This window comes from Bison bison, unplaced genomic scaffold (assembly GCF_000754665.1).
Source record: "Bison bison bison isolate TAMUID 2011002044 unplaced genomic scaffold, Bison_UMD1.0 scf7180017858886, whole genome shotgun sequence".
Lineage (NCBI taxonomy): Eukaryota > Metazoa > Chordata > Mammalia > Artiodactyla > Bovidae > Bison > Bison bison.
The window spans coordinates 66,783-91,781 of record NW_011489458.1 but is presented as its reverse complement, the minus strand read 5'-3'; the positions used below and the strand labels follow the sequence as shown (position 1 = coordinate 91,781).

General features: G+C 43.3%; 1 protein-coding gene across 1 annotated transcript in view; it reads left to right on the top strand.

Annotated features, from left to right (window-relative positions):
- Positions 1-24,999, top strand: part of MEI1 (meiosis inhibitor 1) — a 55,768-nt gene that overhangs the window by 5,411 nt on the left and 25,358 nt on the right. Inside the window, exons 4-18 of the mRNA XM_010829884.1 lie at positions 310-383; positions 1,878-1,983; positions 2,497-2,700; positions 4,115-4,245; positions 7,420-7,534; positions 8,575-8,691; positions 9,710-9,809; positions 9,938-10,072; positions 14,676-14,790; positions 15,901-15,992; positions 16,812-16,953; positions 19,008-19,119; positions 19,904-19,964; positions 20,967-21,064; positions 22,743-22,911. Of these exons, the coding sequence (XP_010828186.1) occupies positions 310-383; positions 1,878-1,983; positions 2,497-2,700; positions 4,115-4,245; positions 7,420-7,534; positions 8,575-8,691; positions 9,710-9,809; positions 9,938-10,072; positions 14,676-14,790; positions 15,901-15,992; positions 16,812-16,953; positions 19,008-19,119; positions 19,904-19,964; positions 20,967-21,064; positions 22,743-22,911 (1,771 nt within the window). The remainder of the gene's footprint in view (positions 1-309; positions 384-1,877; positions 1,984-2,496; positions 2,701-4,114; positions 4,246-7,419; positions 7,535-8,574; positions 8,692-9,709; positions 9,810-9,937; positions 10,073-14,675; positions 14,791-15,900; positions 15,993-16,811; positions 16,954-19,007; positions 19,120-19,903; positions 19,965-20,966; positions 21,065-22,742; positions 22,912-24,999) is intronic.

Sequence of the window (24,999 nt, the reverse complement as noted above, 5' to 3'; positions counted from 1 at the left end):
AGTAGTTTTCAACCTTGGTTTCACAATAGACTTACCTGGGAAACTTAAAAAATATCCAAATGCTTAGACTCTTTCTGTAGAAATTCTAATTTAATTGATCTGGGATGGAATTGAGCAGTAGTTTTTATTTTTTTTAAAGCTTCCTAGATTATTGTAATGTATTGCCTTGTTTTGAACCATTGATGATAAAACAGTTAAGAATGGAGGAGATAGAAAAGACTAATGCCAATTAACACAAGCAGATGACTTTGATTAGAAGTCTGGGCCTGGGGTTGTCTTCTGGTAAGTAATGGTATTGTGCCTGTTTAGTCCTTATCCAGCTTACGACTCAGCTGAAGTTGGAGCAGACCATTCATTGCCTTCTGGGTGAATGTCACAAAGAGGTCAGTAAGTATCCGTGGGTTCTTGAGTACCTCTTGGAATCCTCAGATGTCAGAGCTGGGACAGCCCTCCTTTGGATAGATTGGAAGATTGAATCTGGAGAGGAAAAGGGACTTGCCTGAGGTCACTGAATCAGTGGCAGAACCAGAGCTGGGGCCTGGGTCTTCTGCTCCAGTACTCTTTGTAGCTTCCTTCCTTTCGCTTTTAGTCTCCCAAAGTCTACCTCCATGTTGGTGAAGTCCATTTTCTGGCATAGTCATCCCGTGGACATTCTCTTAAATATGAACAGATTTCCTTCAAAAAATTTTTAAGGAAATATGTTCACTATGTCTTGGCTTAGTATTTTTGTTTGGTTTAAGTTGTATACAATATTTTGTATTGAAGGCATTTGTTTTTATCAGCATCTAAAGTAAGCACTGAATAGTTATATTTAACCTGCTTTCTTCAATGTAGTCAAAAATATCAGTTAAACAAGCAGCTTTTATAGGAATAGTATCAGAATCTTTTTTTTGCAAGAGAAAGACAGATGTTTATTCAACACCATTAAGAGCAACATTTAATTAAAAAGTGTTAAATTATCGTGTCATTATAATTGCTCTGCATGTGATTAATATATAAGATTACATTTATAAATTATATTTATAAATATCAATGCATCATTATGGTGATGCCCCTTTATATACTGTAGGCATTGTGTTGGTGCTTCACATGCAATATCTCGTTCAATCTTCTCAGCAACCCATTGAAGTTGGTACTATTACTAAGTCCCATCAGAAGAGTTAAGAATTTTACTTAAGGTGCTATAGCTAGTCAATAGAAAAGGTGAAATAAATACTATTGACTCTCTCTGAAAAGCATCAAGCATGTATGCATGCTCAGTTGCTTCAGTCATGTCTGACTCTGCAACCCTATGGACTATAGCCCATCAGGCTCCTCTGTCCATGGGATTCTCCAGGCAAGAATCCTGGAGTAGGTTGCCATGCCCTCCTCCAGGGGTCTTTTCAATCTGGGGATCAAACTCATAGCTCCTGTGCCTCCTGCATTGCAGGCGGCTTCCTTACCCCTGAGCCACTGGGGAAGCCCCAGGCATCAAGCATAGTACCTGACAAATAGAATGTTCAGTAATAGTAGCTATAATAATGATAATAATAATAATTTTTTGCAATGAACTAGAATTCCATTTTTATGATGTGTCCAACTTTCGCCCCTCCAGTTTCTGGCCCCAGAGGGGGCAAAATACGCTAATTTTAATTTAGTTTAACAAACACGTACTGAGCTATGTACTGAGGATTCTAAGAGAAATCTGATTCGGTCCCTTTCCTCTGGGGTTTCCCAGTCCAATAGGGGCAATTGATACTTAGCTAAAGAGGCTGGTTACTAACTATTGTGAGAGACACAGGCAGTACAGGCTTTGGTGTGGATAGGGCAAGATGAACTTTGGTGGGAGATCTGTTCTCATCCTAACTTATAGAAAGGAATGTGTTCACTTTCTGTAGCTGTGTAGCATGCCCTCCATGCGAGGCAGCCTGGCCACCCTGACCCTTCTTGGCAAGTTGGTAGATGCTGTCCCTGCTCTGGCAGACAAACTTGTGATGGAACATGGTGAGTGACCTCTGGGGAAGAGCTGCTTCTACACTTTAAAGAGCTGCTTTGATCACACTTCCATCTGGGAGGAACATTCACTGTGTACACCTGGAAAGACATTACTTTCCTTCCATAGGCTTCAGTTTCCTCATCTGCAAAATATGCTTTATATTGGCTAATTGGGGCAAAAAAGTATTGCTCAACTCTGGTCTTGGGCTGTTTCTATTCACTATTTTAACACAAAATAATTAAGTATCTACTATGAGTCTTTCAGATGGGAGGAGGAATTAATTCTGGAATGCACAAGCACTTTATCAGTAAAAGGAAATAAGTATCTCATAGAGGATTTATCCAAGGGTAAATCACTTAACTTCTTTATGCCTTGGTTTTCTCTTTTAGATTCCCAGAAATCATGTATTGTGGGGGATTATAGGGATTACCATGACTACCCCATTCAGGGCAGTAGTTTGGAGTGTCATCTAGCAGTTGACTTGTGAGGTTCCCTTGATCCCTTGGTTGTTTTCTGGATAGGTGACCTGATGGAGCATCTGTTGAGAGGTTTAGTGTACCCCAATGAGGGGGTGCAGGCTTCTGTCTGCTACCTTTATGGGAAGCTGTACTCCTCCCCAGTTGCTGCTGAGATGCTTTTGGGCCATTTCCGGGAGAAGCTGTGTCCTCTCTTCCTTTCCACCATGGATGGTGCCCAGACAAAGGAGCTACAGATCAACTGCTTGGGTAAGATGTGGGACTGGAGAGAAAAGAGAAAGCTTTTGAGAATTTTTTTTTTTTTGAGTATTTGAGATGCAGACTCATTAGCGGTGGGGAGGTTTGCTGCTTTGCACGGGGTAGAAGTCATGGATTTGGGAGATAAGAGGCACAGACTGTGAAAGATGCCTCATGTTGGTGTGGTATCTTAAGAACGTCACCTTTGGAAGGAGAAGAGGAGGAAAAGTGGGACAGCAGTTTTTTTTGCCTCTGGTCTTTACTGCCTGCCCTGGTGCATCCTGTACTTGCTGCCAAATTAATCTTCATACTGCATAGCTCGCGTCCCGTCAGTTTCCTATTTGGAAAATCATCTATGGCTTCTTCTGGCCTCCAGGGTGAAGTCCAAATTTCTCTTGTTATTTGAGGCTCAGTGTACCCTTTCAACCTCTCCTGTCAACTTCCTTACATAAATACAAAATCTATCAAATGCTTTTGAGCAGGGAGCTTTCGTATTTTGGATAGAGGAAACGGGCACTGGTGATTGGGTGCAGACCTGTTTCAGAGCAGGGGCTATAGGGAAAAGCATAGTCTGGGCAACAACAATTTATTTACAGTTTGGGCCAAGAGCTCTGTTTTGAACAGCTCAGCCATACATAGTGTTCATTCTGAACCAGGACCCCTTCTGGGTTTGTACAGATGATTAAACCCATGCTCTAATCTGGAAATTCATAGTCCATTGTGGAGGGCAGATGTGGACAATTAGAATTAATTGTGATGTGCGCTGTCATGGAGATTGCAAAGAAAAAGGTGGGATTCTATTCAACGTAGTACTCTAAATCCTGCCAGAACAATTAGGCAAGAAAAAGAAATAAAAGGCAGAAGTAAAGGAAGGAAGTAGTAAAATTGTCTCTGTTTTCAGATGATATTACCTTATAGGTAGAAACCCCTAAAAACTACACTGAAAGAAAAGTGAAGTCGCTCAGTTGTGTGTGATTCTTTGCGACCCCATGTACTGTAGCCTACGAGGCTCCTCTGACCATGGGATTTTCCAGGCAAGAATACTGGAGTGGGTTGCCATTTCTTCCTCCAGGAGATCGTCCCAACCCAGGGATTGAACCCGGGTCTCCCGCATTGTAGGCAGACGCTTTACCGTCTGAACCACCAAGGAAGTCCAAAAAACTACACCAAAAACTGTTAAAACTATTAAATGAATTTAGTAAAATTGTAGGATACAAAATCAGTTGAATTTCTATATGGTAGCAGCAAACTATCTCAAAAATAAATTAAGAAAACTCTATCTACAGTAGCGTTAAAAATAATAAAATGCTTAGGAACATCTATGGAAAGATGAAGAAACTTCTAGCAGATGTGTGAGGAGGCACCTTGGGTGTGTCCTTGTACCCATGCTGCTCTTGCCTCACTTCCCCACCCCTTTGTTGTCTAGGTTTGCTAAAGCAGCTGCTGAAGTATGATCTCTTTGTGTCCATGCTCATGAACAAGTCTGCTCTGGTGGAAAGTGCTGAGAGTGTTGAGGGGCCACCAGGAGAGACCCCACTGCCTTTGGTGCTCAAAAAGGTAGTTGTCCTGTGACTCCTGGTCTCTGGCTTCAGGAACCTGAATCTCCTGGGGCTTTTTCCTTATCCTTCTACCTAGGATTTCCTAAGTACTTTCTCACTGGCCAAAACAACATGCTATTGGAAGACTCAACGTTGGTTTTCTTTCAGTCGTGAATCTTTATGTTTGTATCCTCCCCTTTACATCTGGGTTGTCTGAGAAGGGAGAATACACGCAGCTGTGGAAACAAAGCCACCTCGGTTGTTTTGGGGATTATTCAAGCTTCTCAGCTTGGTACGTGGAGCCCTCTTTCTCTGGGCCCAGCTTATCCCTTCAGCCTTACTTGCCTGTCTCTTCTGTCCCACAACCCAGCACTCCAGCCAAATGCAACTTCTCCCTGGTCCTGTATATTCTAGGACCTCCTGTCTCTGTGCCTGTGCAGATGCTCTTCCCCTTTGCCTTTAAAGCCTTTCCCCTCTCCTTGGTCTGATTCAGCCTTCAAGGCCTATAGAGCTCCCCTGTCCCCTGGCTCCTTTAGGTAGAATGTGCCCTTTTCACAGTGCTTACCTCACCATGTTGTGGTTGATCAACTGGGAGCTTCTTTAGAGCAGGACCTGAGTCTGACTGTCTCTGTCCACAGTGCTCAGCACAGGGCTTGGCAGAGCTGCTTATCCTCATCTGATACCAGGGATATCACTCACTGACTAGACTGTGGGACTGCTTTTGTGGAAAGGAGGAGGTACCTTGGTTAGAAACGGGAAAGGGACAGTTAGGATTAGGTAAGGTAGGAATAAAAAAACCAGAGCAAACTGCCCCTCCTAACCTCCCTGGGACGCCTCTGGAATGGTCCACGCGGGGCCTTTGAACTCTCAAGAGCAAGTCTTGTGTCTTTGAACCACAAAATCTCATAGTGGGTTAATTTCTGTGTTCACTTAATTGCTGCTGTCCTGGAGTCCTTGGTGGTGTCTGGTTAGAACATTGCTGCTGGACTTAGCAGGAGCACAGTGTCTCGTGTCCTCACAGTGCACCAAGGCAGCATGAGAGTGGCGGGGACAGAAACTGGAGAGCTCCTCCCTAGGGAGAGAGAGCTTCGTGGAGACAGGAATCTTGGTATGGAGCTCCTGTCCTCCATCTATACGTGGAGACTGTTTCTCTCTTAGCCATTTTGGATGATTAGTGTTTTATTTACTACAAGAATCAGCAAGTTTGGAACTTGGGTGAGGTGAGAAGGCACTTGCCTTAGGTGGAAAACTTAAGGGGGTGCTAAAAACTCAGCAATCAAAAAAAAAAGTAAGAAAACCTCAGCAATCAAGATAAATAGTATTTTAATGCAGAATTTTAAAAAATCAAAGTTAATGCAAAAAATTAATGATGAACAAAATATCAAAATTTTAAATAAAGACTGGTCTGTATTCTTCTACTTCCATTTTTCTGTTTGTTTTTTTTTTTGGTCAGTCTAATCCCAACACAGTAAGGAATATACGTTTTAGGCCAAGAATCATTGCTTTGCTTAACGGTTACATATCATTTTTCTAAGGCACTTTTAAAATACTGTAACAGCTCTCAAACTGGGAGACATTTTACCATTAATGGTATGTCATAGTTTAATTATAGCTCTTCTTAGTGGTACATAAAATAATGGTTTGCCTTTTATCACTAGGCGTGACTGAAATACATGTCATTTCCTATATAAAAGAGAAGATAAAGATTAATATCTAGAAACTCCTTTATATGCAAATAGAAAGGCTGTTTATGTATCCATTTTTAAGTCTAACATAACTGAGATGGGTTTAAGTTTGTAGTCCTCAAGAAATGTGCAGCTTGGTCCTTTTCCTTTGAAGCTCTAAAATCATGCAGTGTCTCCTCTGTCTTGTGCTATGTTTTGCTTGTCATTTCCCCCCCCAGAAGGCCAGTTTCTTCTATACTTAAAATCTCTGGTTGCATTTAACTCTTTCCTTGATTTCTGAAAGTGTTGTTCAGTTCAATTCTGTCACTCAGTCATATCCGACCCTCTGCAACCCCATGGAAAGTGTTTTAGGGACTCCTAATAGCTATGGTGTCTAGTAGGAGTTTGGATGTTATTCAGAGTTCAATGGAAATTCATTGAAATATTTTAATTAGAGGAGTAACCTGATTTAAAATTTTGATGAGGGAGGCATCTCAGTTGTGGAAAGACTCCTAGATTTGGATGTGGCTGACCTGAGTGTCTGCCTGAGCTTTGCCACTTACCAGCTGTGTGGCCTAGCATAGGTAACTTAACTTTAATGAGCTTTCGTTCCTTCCTCTGTGTTAAGGGTCCCCGAGACCACTCTAGGTTCAATGACTCACTAGGAAGACTCACAGGATTCAGTGTACAGTTATATCCACAGCCGTGATCTATTACAGCAAAAGAATACCAAGCAAAATCAGAAAAGGGAAAGGTGTATGGGATGAGGTCTAGGGGAAAACCAGGCACAAGTTTCCAAGAGTCCTCTCCTAGTGGGGTCACACCAGATGCACTCTATTCCTCTGCCAATGAACTGTGACAGCATGTATGAAATGTTTAGCAGGAAAGCTCTTTAGAGGCTCAGTGCCCAAGGTTTTAATTGGGAGCTATCTGATTATGTAGGTATCCTCTGCCTAGCACATACCAAAATCCCAGATTCCCAGAAAGAAAGCAGGTGTGCAGCATAAACTGCATTGCTTGAACAAATGGTTTAGTAACAGTGAGCCACTCTTATCAGTTCTGGGAGAATTGGGAACCCTCCTGAAATTCAGCTTCCCAGACTCAGTGCAGACAGGACTTTCTAAGGGTACAGTCTCAGGTCTGCAGTATTAACTCTTTCCTGCACACTCTGTAAAGTGAGGCTAATAGTAGAACCTTGCCTTGACACATCCCAGGTTTGTTACAAACATCAAAACTGGACGAGGGCTGTGAAAATACTTTTGTCAGTGAAGGCCAGAGCATTCTTGGGGACAGGTTTAGTGTTCTTGGAATGCCACTGTGTTCTTTTGTTCTATTTCACACCTGCTTCTGTTCATAGAGACTCTTTTCCATAATCCACAGCTGCTCTCCTTGAGTATCATGATTACACCTGGTGCCAGTAGTGTGGGAGGGATTCAGAGACAATCAGGCTCTTGCCCTGAGGCACCCAGGTGCCTCCCTCTGGTCCTGTCTGTGTTGTAACTGGCACATTTTGCTGCCTGTTTCTCCAGCTTCTTCTCTCCAGAGATGAGACCCTGCAGGTGGCCAGTGCCCAATGTATAACTGCAGTATTAGTCCACTCACCAGCGAAGCACGCCCTGGCCTTCATCCACGCTGATATCCCAGGTGGGAGTCCCCTTCTAACTTTCTCCTCTGAGAACCCCAGAATTCTGACTGGAGATTTTCACGTAGCAGCGGCAGCAGCAGTTCTGTTGGGATTCTTTGTTATGCATACTGAAGGGACCAGCTGGTGGCATATTCATTATATATGACAGAGTCTAGGAAATACACCTCAGGAAATCTGAATCCTCTTTCGACAGATTTCTAACTGACCTTGAACAATTTGTTACTGATTTTTAGACCAGTCTAGGAATAAACCATCTAGAAATAAACATCTAGTGTGGGGTAGTAGAAAGACCTGTAGAAAAAAAGGAATTAATGTGTCTTGAAAGTTTGTGATGAGCCAGGAAATATGCCCTGAGGTGCATTGTAAATGTTGCCACATTTAGGTCCTCATCTTTGCTATTTTATGAATAAGGAAATTGAACTAGAGAAGGGAAAGTGAGCGAGTGAAGTCGCTCAGTCATGTCTGACTCTTTGCGACTCCATGGACTATAGCCTGCCAGGCTCCTCCATCTGTGGGATTCTCCAGGCAAGAATACTGGAGTGGGTTGCCATTTCCTTCTCCAGGACATCTTCCCAACCCAGGGATCGAACCCGGGTCTCCCGAGTTGCAGGCAGACGCTTCACCGTCCGAGCCACCAGGGAAGTTAGAGAAGGGAAACAGCTGGTTTAAATCAACAAGGCTCGGCATTGGCAGAGAAGGGATACAAAATCAAGGCTCTCTGGCTCTAAAACCTCTTTTCTCTGCATCATGTTGCTGCCCATCCTGAGAATCAGGGGACCTAGGTTCTAGTCCCTCTTCTACCACCAGCTGTCTCTCTCTGGACCTCAGTTTCCCCATCTGTAAAAAGAAGAAGTTAGACAATAAGCTAGAGGGCATTTTCCAGGTTTATGTGTGAATTAATGATTATGTCTTAGGGCGAGGGTGTATGAACAGATGAAGTGACAGGTATGAGATGCTTAATAAATCTAAACCCTAGTATTAGTTAAGGGAGCATTATCACACAGTTTTCATATTGCTTCCTCCCTCTCTCCCTGGCCAGAGTTCCTCTTTGAGCATCTTTCCTCTTCCAGTGAAGTGCTCGTCTGGTCCTGCTACAACTGTTTGATACTCCTGGCAGAAGAGCCACTCTTCTTTTCCAAGTGCCACACGGTGTATGGTTGGTACTGTGGGTCCTGCACTAGCTCTGGCTTGGGTGGACAGCACCTTGAAGTTAGGTGGCAGCAGCAGTGATGGGCAGGCTGGCCTGTACTTTGGAGGAAGGTGCTGGTCTGGTCATTTCCATCAGCCCCAACTTGTCACCAGATTCCACAGGCAAGCAGTGATATCCAAACAGTTCTGCTCTCCATTAATTGGCAGAAGTATATGTTTAGCGAGAAAAGGACACTCCTGTCAGCCACGAGATGAATTCCTGTTGTACCTCAAGAACAACCTTACTCAGCCTTGGAGTAGTCTTCCTGTGAAATCTCCCCATCTAATTAGTCCCCCAACTTTGATTTAACCTTTCAAAGTTTTGTTGAAACTATCCCTTCTTCTTTCCTGGTGATACCTTCCTTGTCTGGAACTTTTTATATCACATCTAGATTTTTAGACTGGGCACATTCAATTATTCATATTCTGTGTTCCTATGCTATGCCAGGCATCAGGCTGGGAGCTAGAGATTTAGACATATAACATGGGACATATAAAATATAACAGGGACATATAACATGGTCCCTGTCCTCTGGAAGGGGAGGGAGATATAAACAAGGTGGTTAGGGTTATGCTCGAGGGGATGGACAAGAGGTGTAGGAGGCCAGAGGAGGCCCATACCTCTGCCTGAGTGGACCAGAGAAGGCTTCCTGGAGAGTGGAGGTCTGCGCTGATTCTTTGAGGAGAAATGGGAGTGTATGTAGTAGAGAAGGTATAGTAGCCCAGCCAGTAGGCATTGACGAAATACCTCAAATGCCAGGGCCTGTGCTGTGGGTTGTGCTGGGTTTGGGGAGACAGAGGTGAATCATACAAGGGCCTGCCCTCAAAGATCTCACAGCCCTGTCCCATCAGCTCAACTTGTCAGGACTGCTCCAGGAGGGCTGCCAGCAACTGTGTGCTGTCCAGAGCCTCTCCCCTCTCCTGGGAAGGCAGGAAGGAGACTACTGGGCACTGATCCCTGGCCTCTGCTGTGTCTTTTGAGGCAGGGATCGAGTCGGTGGTGAGGAGCCTACAGGGAAACCTGAGGATGAACAACACCGAGCTGCACAAGCAGGGCCTGCTGCTCTTTGCTGAGATCCTGACTCGGTGAGCTAAGTGGCGGAGCATCAAGCCTGCAGGGGCCAGACTGGAGAAGCAAAGAACTGGAGGTATTTATTCCTGACGGGGTCAGTGATAGGAATCCACACGCTTATTCTTCATTTATAATTTCTCAGGCAGCCAGAAGAGATCAAGCTGTTCACAAGCTCAGCCATGTGCAGAGATGCTGGCCGTGCCCTCCGAGAGGCAGTGAGCAGCCCTGTGCTGGAGGTGGCTGCTGAGGCACTGAAGGCCATTTCTGCCTTTCTGAGGTGAGAGACCCAGACAGACTGAACTTTCCACCTCTGCGTGTACCCAAAGGCCTGTCAAGGCCAGAGTAGCTTCCAGAGGATACTTGTCCTTTAGGTCAGGGAAATTTCGTTGAATTATTTCTTTCCATTATCCTGCTTACTCTGTTGTGCCTTTATGAAACTGCCATTTGGATGTTGGGCATCCTGGATTGGTCATCTGATTTTTTTTCTTTTGTTTATTTTCTTTGTCTGACAGTTTTTCATCTTTTTGTCATTATGTACTAGTTTCCAGGAGATTTTCTTGACTTTATTTTTCAACCCTACTATTGAGTATTTTACTTCTACTTTCATATTTTAATTTGGAAGAGTTCCTTCCGATTCTTTGCATGTCTTTTAAAATAAGATTTTATTCTGTATTTATTTTGTGGATATAACTTTTTGAAACTCAGTCTTTTTTTTTTAGTCTGGACTTTGCTCCCACTTCCTTTCTACTAATTTTTCCTTTTGCCTAAAATACTGTTCCCCTTAAGTCTTTGCATGACTGGCCTCTTTCCATCATTGAGGTCTCATTCAGAGTATCCTTTCCTAACTGACCCATTTGGCTATTGCAGCACCTACTTGAAAGTTCTTGTTTATTCATCTGTTTTGTGTCTTCTCCACAATATAACATGATCTCCAAGAATTAAGAGATCATGTCATTTTTTTTTAAACTGCTATATATCTCACTCCTAATAGTCAGTATATGAATGATGTTAAAATGGATGGTGAGACTAAATGAGCCTAGGGTCAAATGGGAAATCATTCCTTAGTAGGGTGCTTGATCTTGAAAAAACTAATGGAGGAAACCAATATTTACTTATATAGAAAATTTTACTTTGTTTCTACATTCTCCCTTTTAAAAATCTAACAAAGTAATATATTTAAGCAATAAAAAATAAAACATGCACAAGTTTTATAATGCAAAGAAAAAGTCCTCTGTTCCTACTTTCTAAAGGAAACTAATTTTAACTCATTTTGTCCTCATTAAGTTCTGGTGACTTATTTCCCTAACTCTAAACAATAAGAGTGCAATGCTATTTCTTTGTCCATTTAGAACATTTCATTGACTTACCAATAGGAAAGACCAAGACTTAGCTGTTTTGCCTTCTCTACATTTCCTTGACATTTTTACTAGTTAATATTTTGTTTTCAAGCTTTTAAATAATATGCTTAAAACTTGTATTTCTTGTTCCCTCAACTTAAGGCAGTATCTCTTAACACCCTACTTGGTTAGCTAGGTATATTCACACCCCAACTCTTCCTTAGCTTTCTCTTTACCTTCTACTTCTCAATATCAGCTGTACCTTTAATTTTGTATTATACTTTTAATTTATATTGTAAAGGTTGTTAACATTTATAGTCTCATCTGTAACCATAATTAAGTCTTTGTCACTTGCATAAAATTGCTTCTAAAAATTGAAGAATAGCATTTATATTATAATGGCTTCAGATTGTCTCTTTTCCCCTTTTGTCCTTTCCTGGATTTGAATGTCTAAATCTGGGACATGAATCCTAACAAGAGTGAGATGAGTAAAACAACAGGGTAACAAAGGCCTAGAGTAAGAGCAAGAGTCAATCAGAAGTTCCCAGGCAGAGCTGCAAGTCTCCCAGGAGGTCAGTGTTATGGGGGACTGATAGCACCTTTCAGGCAGGAGGCAGGGTTTGAGCTGTGCTACGCGGGCTTCCCTGGTGGCTCAGATGGTAAAGAATCTGCCTGCAGTGCAGGAAACCCAGTTTTGATCTCTGGGTTGGGAAGATCCCCTGGAGAAGGGAATGGCTACCCACTCCAGTATTCTTGCCTGGAGAATCCTATGGACAGAGGAGCCTGGTGGGCTACAGTCCAAGGGGTTACAAAGGATTAATAACCTTATATTATTAACATTATAAATGTTAATTTTATTTTGTATACTAACATATACATACACAAGGGATGAGAGAGATAGATTTGTGGAAGGACTAGGATTGGTCAAAACATGTAGGTGGGAAAATGTAGGGATTACTAAGGGTACCGTAGTCAGTCTGGCCAGCAGGTTGTGTGAGGGTAAGTAGTACTTGAAGAAGCCAGAAAGCTGGTTGGATCAGAATTATGGAGAATTATGGGTAGGGAGCTTATTAGGTTATTAAGGTTGTTAATATAAGGTATTTAATTATAAGGTTATTAATCCTTAGATGCTTTTATTTTTGACTTTAATTTTCCTGAATGTTTAGTGAGGTGATCCCTCTGAGGTGGAGTGTTTCAGAAGGTCTCTGGGAAGCCCAACCAGAAGAGGGAATGAGGAGTGAGAACTGTTGAAAGAATTTAAAGATGGCAGAGCCAGACCTTGGCTATCAATGTAGGATAGAAAGTTAGAGCTTCCATTCAATATTGTTCACTAATTGTAACAGATGTGCCACACTAATGCAGTGTGTTAATAGTAGGGGAAATTGCAGTAGGGCTGGGGGAGTATGGGAACACTGCACTATCTACTGTATTTGTTTCTGTAGATCTAAAACTGTTGTAAAAAATAAAGTATAAAAAGGGGGGGAAAAAATGAAAGAGCTTCCAGAAGGGAAAGGGGAAATCAAGCCTTCACTGTGTACGGTTAACTGAGCAATTAGAAGGCCCAACAGATTGCTCTCAGAGTTCAAAAACAGCCCAGAGATGAGGGTTAACATAGGTTTCTTCTTAGTTACTGCATTGGGTTGAATTAGCATCCCTCTAAAATCCATGCCCTTGTTTGGAAATAGGGCCTTTGTAGATACAATTGAGTTAAGATGAGGCCATACAGTGTGGGCTCCTGAATCCAGTGGCTGATGCCCTTAGAAGGAGAAGGGAGTTTGGACACAGGCACACACAGAGGGCCATGTGAAGACTGAGGCAGAAATTGGAATCATGCATCTGTAAGCCAGGGAATGATGAGGATTGCCAGCAACCACCAGAAGCTAAGAAGCAAGGCAGGATTCTTCCCTAGAGCCTTTGGAGGGGCTGACACCTTGACTGCAGACTTCTAGCCCCCAGAATGTGAGGATAAATTTCTGTTGTTTTAAGCAACACAGTTTATGGTAACTTATCATAGCATTTCTAGGAAATCAATACAGCAAACTATACCCTGTTAAGTAGTCAGTCCTTCATTTCTTTAACTTTTTTTTTTTTTTAATTTAGCATCAATTTACAATGCATCTAGTTCTGTTAGGTAAAGTGAAAAGGCAGAACTGGCCCCTGGCCTCTTGGAGCTCACATTTAGACTAATCATGACTCTTGCCTCCTCTGAGTCTATACACATATGAGACGCTAAGTATTACTTTTCACATTGTTGCACATTCTCATATTAATTGATTCTCCAAACATAGTTTCCAGTCTCTGTTTATAATCTCCAAGAGAGCTCACTTCCTCCTAGATACTCTTGTCTACCTCTATAGAGATTTTTTCAGCTCTAAAAAAATTTTATTGACATATAGTTAATTTACAGTGTTGTGTGCCTCTATAGCGTTTTGACTCTTAGAAAGTTCTTCCTTATATTAATTCCTTAAATAAAATCTGGGTCCTTGATAACATTTACCTATTGATCATGATTTTCCTCATCAAGGTAGCAGAAATCAAACTTGATTTCTCTTCTCTAAGAGAGCTTGGGATAGGGTGGGGAGGGAAGTGGGAGGGGGGTTCAGGATAAGAGGACACATGTATACCTGTGACTGATTCCTGTTGTGTATGGCAAAAACCATCATGATCAGATCAGATCAGTTGCTCAGTCGTGTCTGACTCTTTGCGACCCCATGAATTGCAGCACACCAGGCCTCCCTGTCCCTCACCAACTCCTGGAGTTCACTCAGATGATATTGTATAGCAATTATCCTCCAATTAAAATAAATTAAATGAAAAAATAAGAGAGCTTATCAGTTATTTGAGAACAGTGGCCATATACATCTCTTGATATACCTTCTGTTCTAGGTAGTACTTCTTTAATTGGGAGGTCTTTTTCAGTGAGAAAACCCTCTGTATCCTTAATAACAATAACCATAGTCATGTGTGTGCGTGCATGTGTGCTAAGTCACTTCAGTCGTGTGTGACTCTATGCAACCCTATGGACTGTAGCCTGCCAGGCTCCTCTGTTCGTGGGGATTCTCCAGACAAGAATACTGGAGTGGGTTGCCATGCCCTCCTCCAGGGGATCTTCCCTACCTAGGGATTGAATCCACATCTCTTACATCTCCTGTATTGGCAAGTGGGTTCTTTACCACTGGCGCCACCTGGGAAGCCCAGTCATAGTCATAGCTGTCATTTGTAAGGACTTACTATCTAGTAAGCACTGTCCTGAGCACTGTCCTGAGTTCTTTGCATACATTATCCAATTTGGTCCTCAGCATAATTCTATGAGGACAGTACTCTTGCCTTTCACTTACTAGATGAGGAAACTGAGGGCTGGAGAGGATGAGGAATGTGCATAAAGTCACGCAGCAGACAAGTGCTGGACCTGGGATTTTTGTCAGATCAGTTCCTGGACCCAAGTTCGGATCCACCATATGCCCCCTCATTGCCTGAGAACCTGGGGCTATCTTGGGGTACCCTGACCTCACCATAGGCCTACCTTTGTCTCCCTGCATGCAGGAAGGATCATCAGAGTGCGCTACCTGTGCTGTACAAGGAGCTGCAGGGCTTGGTCAAAGCCATGCTGAGCCGGTGTGCAGATCTGTCCCAGACGCCGCTGAACTGGAGGCCCCTGGTCAGTGCACAGCAGCTGCTGCTTCTGGAGATCATGCTGTTCTGTGTTTTTAGAAGATAATTAGTACATTGCATTATCTTTATATGCCACTTTGTAGCTTTTTCTCATGCACACACACCTACAACAAGATGTTATTTTTTTTTACCATAACTGCAGAGCTGTGAGGCTTAATGATTGTTATCCTCATTAGGAAACCAAAGCCACAGGGGTTAAGCAGTTTTTCTCTTAGGTCCAAAGTAGCAAGGACCTGAGTTTGGGTAGTAAATCCCAGGGCCTACTACATGCTTTGTCTTTTATATCATCCAAGTGGGTATGGTAAACATGCTCACAAAATTATTTAAGGCTGGATTCACTAGAATCTTAGAATCTGACGAGTGTGCAGTGTGTCATAATTGTTAGCTTTTAGTGGTCCAATCGGAGAAGGTGATGACACCCCACTCCAGTACTCTTGCCTGGAAAATCCCATGGATGGAGGAGCCTGGTGGGCTGCAGTCCATGGGGTCTCAAAGAGTCGGACACGACTGAGCGACTTCACTTTCACTTTTCACTTTCACGCATTGGAGAAGGTAATGGTAACCCACTCCAGTGTTCTTGCCTGGAGAATCCCAAGGACGGGGGAGCCTGGTGGGCTGCCGTCTCTGGGGTCGCACAGAGTCGGACATGACTGAAGTGACTTAGCAGCAGCAGCAAGCTTAAAATATCAGAGGAAATATTATTAATATGAGTGCTTTATTAACTTTGGAAACTAAGCTCTTTGCACATGATACGGTGGGGGAATTTGTGTGTTTTGGAGCAACTAATATGGGTGTTACAGCCAGTGAGGCTAATGTCGACTAGCCTGTGACAGCTTTCTGCATATAATAGAACAAGAACCAGTCCTGTGCTTCATGGGGAGACAAGGGGTTAAGGTTCCCCTTTGTACCATTTTTTTAAAGGAGCTACTAGATGTCTGAATTTTTGAGGATATCCATAAGACCCCCTGGAAAGTGTTAGGTGTGTGGGAATGCCAGACTCCAGTGCAGGAGGAAGAGGTCTGTAGTCCTCTAAGCAAAGACTGGAATACAGAGTATGTACTTGACTAGTAGTTTCCCTCTTTCCTTCTCACTTCAGGGCCATGCCTCCAACAGAAATTCGGAGAGGGCCGTTCTTCGAAGAGGGAAGTTCCTCTTGAACACTCTGGAGGGATTTAGAAATGCCTGCAGGTAAGGAGCTCTTTATGATCTGATGAGGTAGTAGTATGGAGGGTGGGTACAGAGAGGAATGGACAAAGGGTGAAGTTCTAGAAGCAACACTTGATTTCTGATGCTTTGCTGCATAGTGAGAGGACTTTGGCTGGGGTGGAGAATGGGGATGTTTGAGTTTGGAGTGAGTATGTGGAGGAGGTCTCTAAAGGTTCCCTTCTAGTGAAGTTTTTGTTGCTGTGCAATGAAGTTGTATCTCATTCAGCTTTGTGCCTCATCCCAAGTAACCTAGCTCTCCATGTGTTCACTGACTGCTTGTTGGATTAATTCAGTTCTCATCAACAAACATTTGTTGTACCTACTGTGTACCTACTGTGTACCTACTGTGCCAGCCCTGATGCTAGATAGTGAAAGTAGAAAGATAACTCAGATCAGCTCTTGCCTAAAAGGAGCTCACAGTCTCTTGGGAACCCAGACAGTTTTGGGTATATGTGTGCAATCCGTTACATTGTCAAGAACCTGGGGAAGGCCTTCCAAACAGATAGAGCAGCACACATAAAGGCAAAGAGATGTGAAGCAGCAGACAGCATGGTATGTTGAGGGAAGTATTAACACATATAGTTGGGTGGAGTGTCACGTGTTATGGGAGAGAGGGCAGGGAGCTCGAAGCTGGAGGGGGCGCCCAAGACCAGGTTCTCCCTCACTGAGGCCTCTGGAGTTTTCTCCAGGTCCGCTGGTGGGGATGCTTGCCCTGAGCCCTGAACTCAGAAATCCCTTTAAGAGGATGAATCTGACCTTGTTGCATAGACAGTAGTAAATATACTCATATTTATTTCTCAGGTTGGCTATGGAATTCCAGAGGGAGCCTTCAGCCCAGGAGAATCCATTCACAGCTCCCAGTGCTGAGAAAGAAGACACCTTGGAGGCCTTCTCAGAATTTCTCCTCAGTGCCTGTGACTCCCTGTGTATCCCCATGGTGATGGTGGGTTGGGCAGCAAGGATCTTGGGGAGGAGAAAGACGTGAAAGCAAGCCAGGCTGAGAGGCACAGGACAGTGACTCAACACTTAACTAGATCTCCTGAGGGTCTTAGCAGTGTTGTTCTTGCAGCTACTTTTCCTTTGGTTTTAAAATCACAGTACAGTGTTTTTTTGTAAACAATAGATTAATAGATGCCTCTTAAAAAGTAGAAAGTAGTAGTAATAAAATAATAAATCGGTAATGTTTCAGTTCAGTTCAGTTGCTCAGTAGTGTCTGACTCTTTGTGACCCCATGAACTACAGCATGCAAGGCCTCCCTGTCCATCACCAACTTCCAGAGCTTGCTCAAACTCATGTCCATCGAGTCAGTGATGCCATCCAACCATCTCATCCTCTGTCGTTCCCTTCTCCTCCTGCCCTCAATCTTTCCCAGCATCAGGGTCTTTTCCAATGAGTCAGTTCTTCGCATCAGGTGACCAAAGTATTGGAACTTCCTGTGAATATTCAGGACTGATTTCCTTTAGGACTGATTGGTTGGATCTCCTTGCAGTCCAAGGGACTCTCAAGAGTCTTCTCCAGCACCACAGATCAAAAGCATCAATTCTTTGGCGCATGTTAATGAAGTGATAAATGCCTTATATTCAGAACTTAATTTAACCCTCCCATTGACCCTGTGAAATAGGCCCTATAATTTCCCCCAACTTAAAGGTGATTTTTCTATGGCTGTAAAGCAAGTATATGACAGTGCTGAGGTTTGAACCTATGTATTTTGTCTGCCTAGTAAAAACGGCTGATGTTCTTGCCTAAAAAATCCCATGGACAGAGGAGCCTGGTGGGCTGTGGTCCAGGGGGGTCACAAAAGAGTTGGACATGACTGAGTGACTAAGCATGCAAAGAGCAAGTCAATGTAATTTAGGTTTCAGTAAGTAGCACATATGTGAGTTCTGTAACATGAGAGATGGCTACTCTCAAGAGACCTGGTTTTGAGCTGACTTGAGACAAAGATGGTAGGAAGACCAGGGTCCATAGTGTTGACTGCCTGACCCTGGGTGAGTCTTGTCCTGTTTGAGTTTTGGACATCCTATGAACAGTCTGTTAGTTGGGAAAGGAAACCTCCAAAACACCCACTGGAAACAGTAGGTGGCAGCAGGGGAGCATCCTCTGGTTATGACAGGAGAGCCTCTTTTCCTTGAAGAAGCCTTTGAGCCAGCACACCAGGGTCTTCAGGAGGGTAACTCTCAGGGACCATGGGTTACAACCCTGATTGGCACACACTAACAGTAATAGTTGGGCCATTCACTTTGGTTTCTTTCCCTTCTCTGCCTTCCTCCTAGATTTATGAAGTATTAGAGCTAGATCTAGAATTAGATTATAGAATTGTGGTGTTATTCTTGCTTTCTACTTTTCGGCATTTTATACATTTTCTTTAATGATCTTGTATTACTTTTATAGTTGAAAAAAAACTTGGTTTGAAAACCAAATGAAAAGTATCTGTAAGAACCACATCCCTGAGGCCCTGGCTATTTATACATGAGGAACCGAAACAGTGAAAGGGGAGGGGGTGACTGACCCAGGGCACACAGCGACCTTGTGCAAAGCTTGAAATAGAACCCAAGTTTCTCTACTCTGTCTACCACGTCAGGCTGCCTTGTGATTCTATTCAAAGATCACATGAAAAATAAACATGAAGGAAGTTTGTGAACCGTGTTATTATATGTTAGAAACATGAGTGTCATTCATGTCACTATAATGCATAGTTTAGAAAGTGCTTTTTACATGTGAGATGTCATTTGTTTCTGGGAGGTAGGGCTTGTGGTTATTCCTGGTTTACTCTTTGGTAGATGCCCAGAGCAGTAACGAATTTTGCACAGTTTATTAAGTGGCAGATGTAAGCCTTGGATGTAGGCTTGTGACCTCAGGTCTCTGAGCTTTTTTTTGTGTCCATCAGATGAAAGAATTTAGACTGTTACTGCTAGATAATGCAGTTTTTGCTGATGCTCTTTCTTCTTCAGAGGTTCAGTCCTAGTGGACTATGCGTTCCCTCTTGGTTCTTTGCAGAGGTACTGGGAGCAGGCCACTCACCCAGCCGTGATGGAGGTTTTCCTCTCGGTTCTGCACAGCCTTTTTGTCATCGTCCCTCACATGAAGGAGAAATTCTCCAAGAAGCTCGGTAGGCCGCAAGCAAGTATGGAAGTTGGAAGAGGGGCTGGGGCCTTAGGCAGTTGCTCAGGGTACTCAGAGAGAGTACAACCTGTGGGTGGAGGGTTACTCATTCGTTCAGAATCAACATCCACACTCTGCCTAGTGTTGAGTGGAAGGATATATTATCCAGCAATCAAAAGTCTTTAAAGGCAGTTCTCAAATTAATTGATACTTCTCTGAGTCAAGAAGGTTCCAGTTCAGAGCCATGGGTTAAACTGCTGTCTCAGAAAGTTGCTGTGAAACTCTGAGAAGTTAATTCCCTACCAAAAGCCTAGGATAGAATACAGATTATCCCCAACACTAGCTGGGGCAGTGGTAGCTCTTGTCTAGAATCCTGCTCTTACAGAGGCCCGGGATGGGCAGGACAGTGGTCACTTTTAAGCAGGGTGGAGTGGGAGGGGGGAGACTGGGAGAGTCAGGCAATGCAGGGGACTGGGCCAAGGTCACCAGCTAATGCGGAAAGTTCATCAGAAAAGAAGATGAACTTTTATTCAGGACTTGCTCTGAGCTAAATATTTGTTAGATCTTCTATATACATATATCTTACTTAGTTTCGCAGCAGGCTTTGAGGTATAGATATCGAAACTGAATCTCAGAGAAGGTAAGTGTCTCAGGGTCACGTTACTAGTTAGCGATGGAGCATATTTCAACCGAGGTCTGTGTGACTCCAAAAATAGTACCACTCAGACTTGGGAATCCCTGTAACAAGCCTGGCTTAAACCACTCTCTGCTTTCTTCCCAATTCTTGCAAGCTGCCTCATCCTTCATACGACTGGCCCTGGAACTGAAGGCTAGGTTCTGCAGTGGCCTGAGGTATGTATTGTCCCAAGGGGCCAAGTGTCCTTCTTGACTGGACAAGTGGAAATTTCTGACTGGTGTGGTTTAGTTATAGGACTGTGGAGGGATTGACACAGTGTCAGAATTGCTCAGCACCTGATGGTATGAGGTGGATGGGCTTCTCTAGCTTTTACTTATCTGGTTCTGATAAGACTCTCATTCCATGCGATACTCAGAAGGGCACCTTTTAGCAGCGAAACTGGAAGGGCTCTTAGAGATCATTTGTCTAACTCTCATTTTACAGACCAGGAAGCTGAGGCCCTCACAGGGTAACTGATGCCGTGCCCATCAAGAGGGTCATGTCCTGTTTGCTGCCAGGCCAGCAATTCCAGAGGAGAGGCTCTCTTATACAGAGTAGAGAGGTTGCTGCTTTAATCTCTCTCATTAGGTTTCTGGAGCAGCCTTCCCATTTCTGACTTGCTACCTGTTTCTGCATTTGCTTGGCAGATTCCACTTGTTACTGCCTACAGTCCTCAAGGTAACCTCAGTGGAGTATCTAGCCCTCCTTCCATATCTCTGGATAGAACAACTGATGTTCAGGAGAGAATACAGGGATCCACCTGGGTTCAGATTCACAGTTTTGGATGTTTGTAATTCTCCTGAATCACCCATTTTGGGTTCAACAGTTTCCCCTTTTTCTAGTACTTGCTAGCCCCTTCCTGACCCAGGAGCACATTCTGTTTATATGTTTTATTAATTTGGAGCTTAGTAGCTCACTTTGACTTATTTTTTTCAGGAAATTTTTCGTGAATACCTAAATGGGCCAAGTGACTAAGTTACACCTGTGGGCAGCAGGTTCCATATTTACTTTTCACAGCCACCTCCAGACCTTCGACCTTCTCTACCAGGGCCATGGTTAGAATTTCCTTGGTCTCTGGTACAAAGCAGTGGTGCCTCAGTACCTGGCAGAGATAATGCTGTCCCAGCCAGAGTAGCAATGTCCTCTCTCTTTTTCTGCCTTCCTCTCCTCCCACTAAGTCACTCAGCCCTGAATCAGGTGTGTTCCAGTTTCCTGTACTACATGTGCATCAGCCTCTTCTCAGCTCCAGAGAAGACAGGACCACCTTCCCAAGAAGGTAAGATGCTGTAGTTTGACCACTTATGACGTCCAAGGTAGTGTCTTAGTGTCTGGATGTCTTGCTGATTGGCTGAGTCATAAGTCAGTACAGTAATAAGAAATCTTTGCCTAAAGCTACCCAGAAGAACCATGGAATCATGGAACGATGGACCTATAAGCTGCTTCCTAGGGAGGGAGGTGAGATAATAGATCAGCTCTCTGCCTATCCAGGTGTGGTCTGGCCTGCATAGGGAATGGCGTGATGACTTCTGCCCTGGTGGCAGCCACATCACAGCAGCCTCTTGTGCTTACCAGCACCAGTCCTCTGCTGCTGGCCAGTTCTCTCTCTTGACTGGATAGGAGGAGCCCCACTTCTGCCTCCTCAGACCCTGAGACCCAGATATCTTGTTATATCTCGGGGCACCAGGAAGAGCAGCCAACCTTACTTACATGCAGACTGCATCTTTCTTTTACATTTCAGGAGAAAGGGCAGGTGGGTGTGCGAGGCTCAAGGATATTAATTTTGTTATGATCACAATGATCATAGTGTGCTTTGGTGGGAAAAGCAATCAACTTAGAATTAGGAAACCTGACCTGATTGCTGCCATGTCTCAGTGGCACATTCCATCTCACGCTCTACTTGGCTATAGGCGCATTGCATTGGCAGGATGGACCCTTTCATGTGACCTCTAACTTGGCCCCCTGCTTTCAGTTTCTCATCCTCCAACCAGTCTTCACCGACTGCTGGAGGGTCTATCCAAAAGCCAAGTCGACGTCTCAACTCCCCATGTCAACATCTCAACTCCCCTGGCCTTCAGCAGTCATCTCCAATCAGCAGTCTATCAGGCATTGTTTGACAGTGATGGAGTTTTCTCTGGTCTGTCTGTGGTGAAATTTGGAAAGTAGGGTAATGTAGTGAATTTTCCATGAAGTTGAGTTTATTCAAAACTTAAGCTCTTGAGGTCCTTTTCTTTCATATTCTTTTGGTATTCAAATGTTCTTTCTTGTAAGAAACAGAAGTTTCATAAGAAATGTAGGAATCTGCCCTCAGGTTAAAATCTACATTCTATACTCCTTGTTCAAGGTCTTTCACAGGCTACCTACAAATTACATCACCCAGAGTCTAAACCCTTGATACTCCACATCTTTTCACTGATGGTCCAGTCACATTGAACTCCTTGCCGCCCCCTAAACATGACGTCCTCTTGTGCTTCCAGGCTGCTGAACACCTTGCTTCCTGGCTTGGCAAACCTCTACTCTCCTTTCTCTGCCTTATTTCTGTTCACCGTTCACGGTTCCCTCCTCTTTGAGCTTGCCCTCCCCATCGCAGGTGGCATGAGTCACTCTCTTCCACACTTGAACATGGCACTGATCACATGTCCTGCAATTATCTGTCTCATTATCTATTTTTTTCCCACCAGCTGCAAGCTCCAGGAGGTAGGGCCTGTGTGTCATAGCCTGGCCTAGAATAGCCACTCAGTGGACATTGTCAAGTGGATGAATGTGTCCAAGTCCTTCCACATGTTACCTTCAGTCTTTCCTGAGAGACTAAGAGAGGGAAAAGAGACTGATTGCCTTTTCTCCTGTGTGTATCCTTGCTGTCCTGTGCAGTACTCTGTATGTACAGACACGCATGTGACCGTTACCTGCTCTCCTCTGTCCTTTGTGTGATTTTCTCCGGCCTGTTCCCTCCCCAGAGCTCTGTGCAGTGTCTGAGCTCCTGCAGCACGGGCTGCCCCAGATAAGCAGCAGGGGCCCTGAAAGCCTTGCTCTCCTGTCGGATCGCCAGTACGTGGAGGAAGCTGCTCGCCAGAGACAGTACTGCATCCTGCTCCTCTTCTACCTGGCCTACATTCACGAGGACAGGTCAGTGCTCAGAGCTGGTGACTGACAGTTGGTTCTGGAAGCTACATCTGTAGCCAGGTTCAGTTCAATAACTATTTACAGAGGCATCCTCTCCAGGCCTGGTGCTGAGCACTGGGGACGTGGAGATAAGTGAAAAATGGCATGTATTCCTGAGGGGCTCACAGTTTGGAGAGACAGGTAGTCTCAGGAGTGAAGGACAGAGCCTCGAATGCTGATGAGAATTCCTTGATATCCCTGAGGGTGTTGTTTATGCACCAAAAAAAAAAAGTCACTAGTTTACTTTGATTTTAAGAATTACTATACAATTTATTAAAATTTAAAATCAAAGTACTATTTTTCATTAAGCTTTTAAAAAATTATTGAGGTAAAGTTTACATAGCTAAGTTAACCATTTTAAAGAGGACAACTCAGTGGCATTGAGTATATTCACAGTGTTGTGCAACCACCATCTCTGTCTAGTTCCAAAACATTTCCATCACTCCAAAGTAAAGCCTCTTATCCTTTAAGCAGTCACTCCCCTTTCCTTCTGCTCAGCTTCTGGCAACTTGCATTCTGTCTCTATGGACTTATCTATTCTGAACATTTCTGGTAGATGTGGTCGTATGTATGTGATCTTTTGCACCTGCTCCTTCCACTGAGCATAATGTTTTCAAGATTCATCCAGTAAACGTAATGTTTGCAGCAGGAATTGGTACTTCATTCTTTTTCATGGCTGAATACCATTGTGTGTATACACTACAGTTTGTTTATTCCTTCATTCATTGATGGGCATTTGGGCTGTTTCTACCTTTTGGTTATTATGAATAGTAATGCTGTGAATATGTGTGTACGTGTGTTTGTTTGAGTACTTGTTTTCTATTCCTTTTCTGTATACACCAGGTTTAGAATTGAGGAGTCATATGGTAATACTATGGGTAACATTTTGAGGAACTTGCAAACTGTTTTCCAGAGGAGCTGCAGCCCCACCAGCAATGTTTGAGCAAGGGTTCCGGTTTCTCCATGTCCTTGTCAAGACTTGTCCATCTTTTTGATTATAGCCATCCTAGTGGTTATGAAGTGGTTTTTGCATTGTGGTTTTGATTTTGTTCCGTCCAGTCGCTCAGTCATGTCCAGCTCTTTGTGACCTCATGGACTGCAGCACGCCAGGCTTCCCTGTCCATCACCAAATCCTGCAGCTTGCTCAAACTCATGTCCATTGAGTTGGTGATACCATCCAACCATCTTATCCTCTGTCATCCCCTTCTCCTGCCTTCAGTCTTTCCCAGCATCAGGGTCTTTTCCAATGAGTCAGTTCTTCACATCAGGCAGCCAAAGTATTGGAGCTTCAACTTCAGCATCAGTCGTTCCAGTGATCAAGGTTGATTTCCTTTAGGATTGACTGATTTGATCTCCTTGCAGTCCAAGGCACTCTCAAGAGTGTTCTCCAACACCACAGTTCAAAAGCATCAATTCTCTGGCACTCAGATTTCTTTATGGTCCAACTCTCAAAACCATACATGACTACTGGAAAAACCATAGCTTTGATTATACAGACCTTTGTTGGCAAAGTAATGTCTCTGCTTTGAATACACTGTCTAGGTTTGTCATAGATTTTCTTTCAAGGAGCAAGTGTCTTTTAATTTAAATTTTGATTAAATCTAATTAAAGAAATTTTGGGGGGATGAAATTTGTCTATTTTTTCTGTTGTCATTTGTTGTTGAGCATCTTCATGTGCTTGTTGGCCATTTGTATATCTTCTTTGGAGAAATGTCTGTTCAAATCTTTTGTCTAGTTTTGATTCAGATTGTTTGAGTGTTTTTGTTGTTGAGTTTTAGGAGTTATCTATATATTCTGGATATTATTCTTTATTAGATTTGCAAATAATTTCTACCATTCTGTGGGTTGCCTTTTTACTCTGTTGATAGTGGTTTTGGATGCACAAACTTTTAAAACTTTCATAAAGTCCAGTTTATTTTTTTCTTTTATTGCCTGTGTTTTTGGTGTCATAACCAATAATTCATTGCCAAATTCAATGTCATGAAACTTTTGCCTTATGTTTTGTTCTAAAATTTTTTTTATAGGTTTAAGTCTTTCATTTAAGTGTGTTTA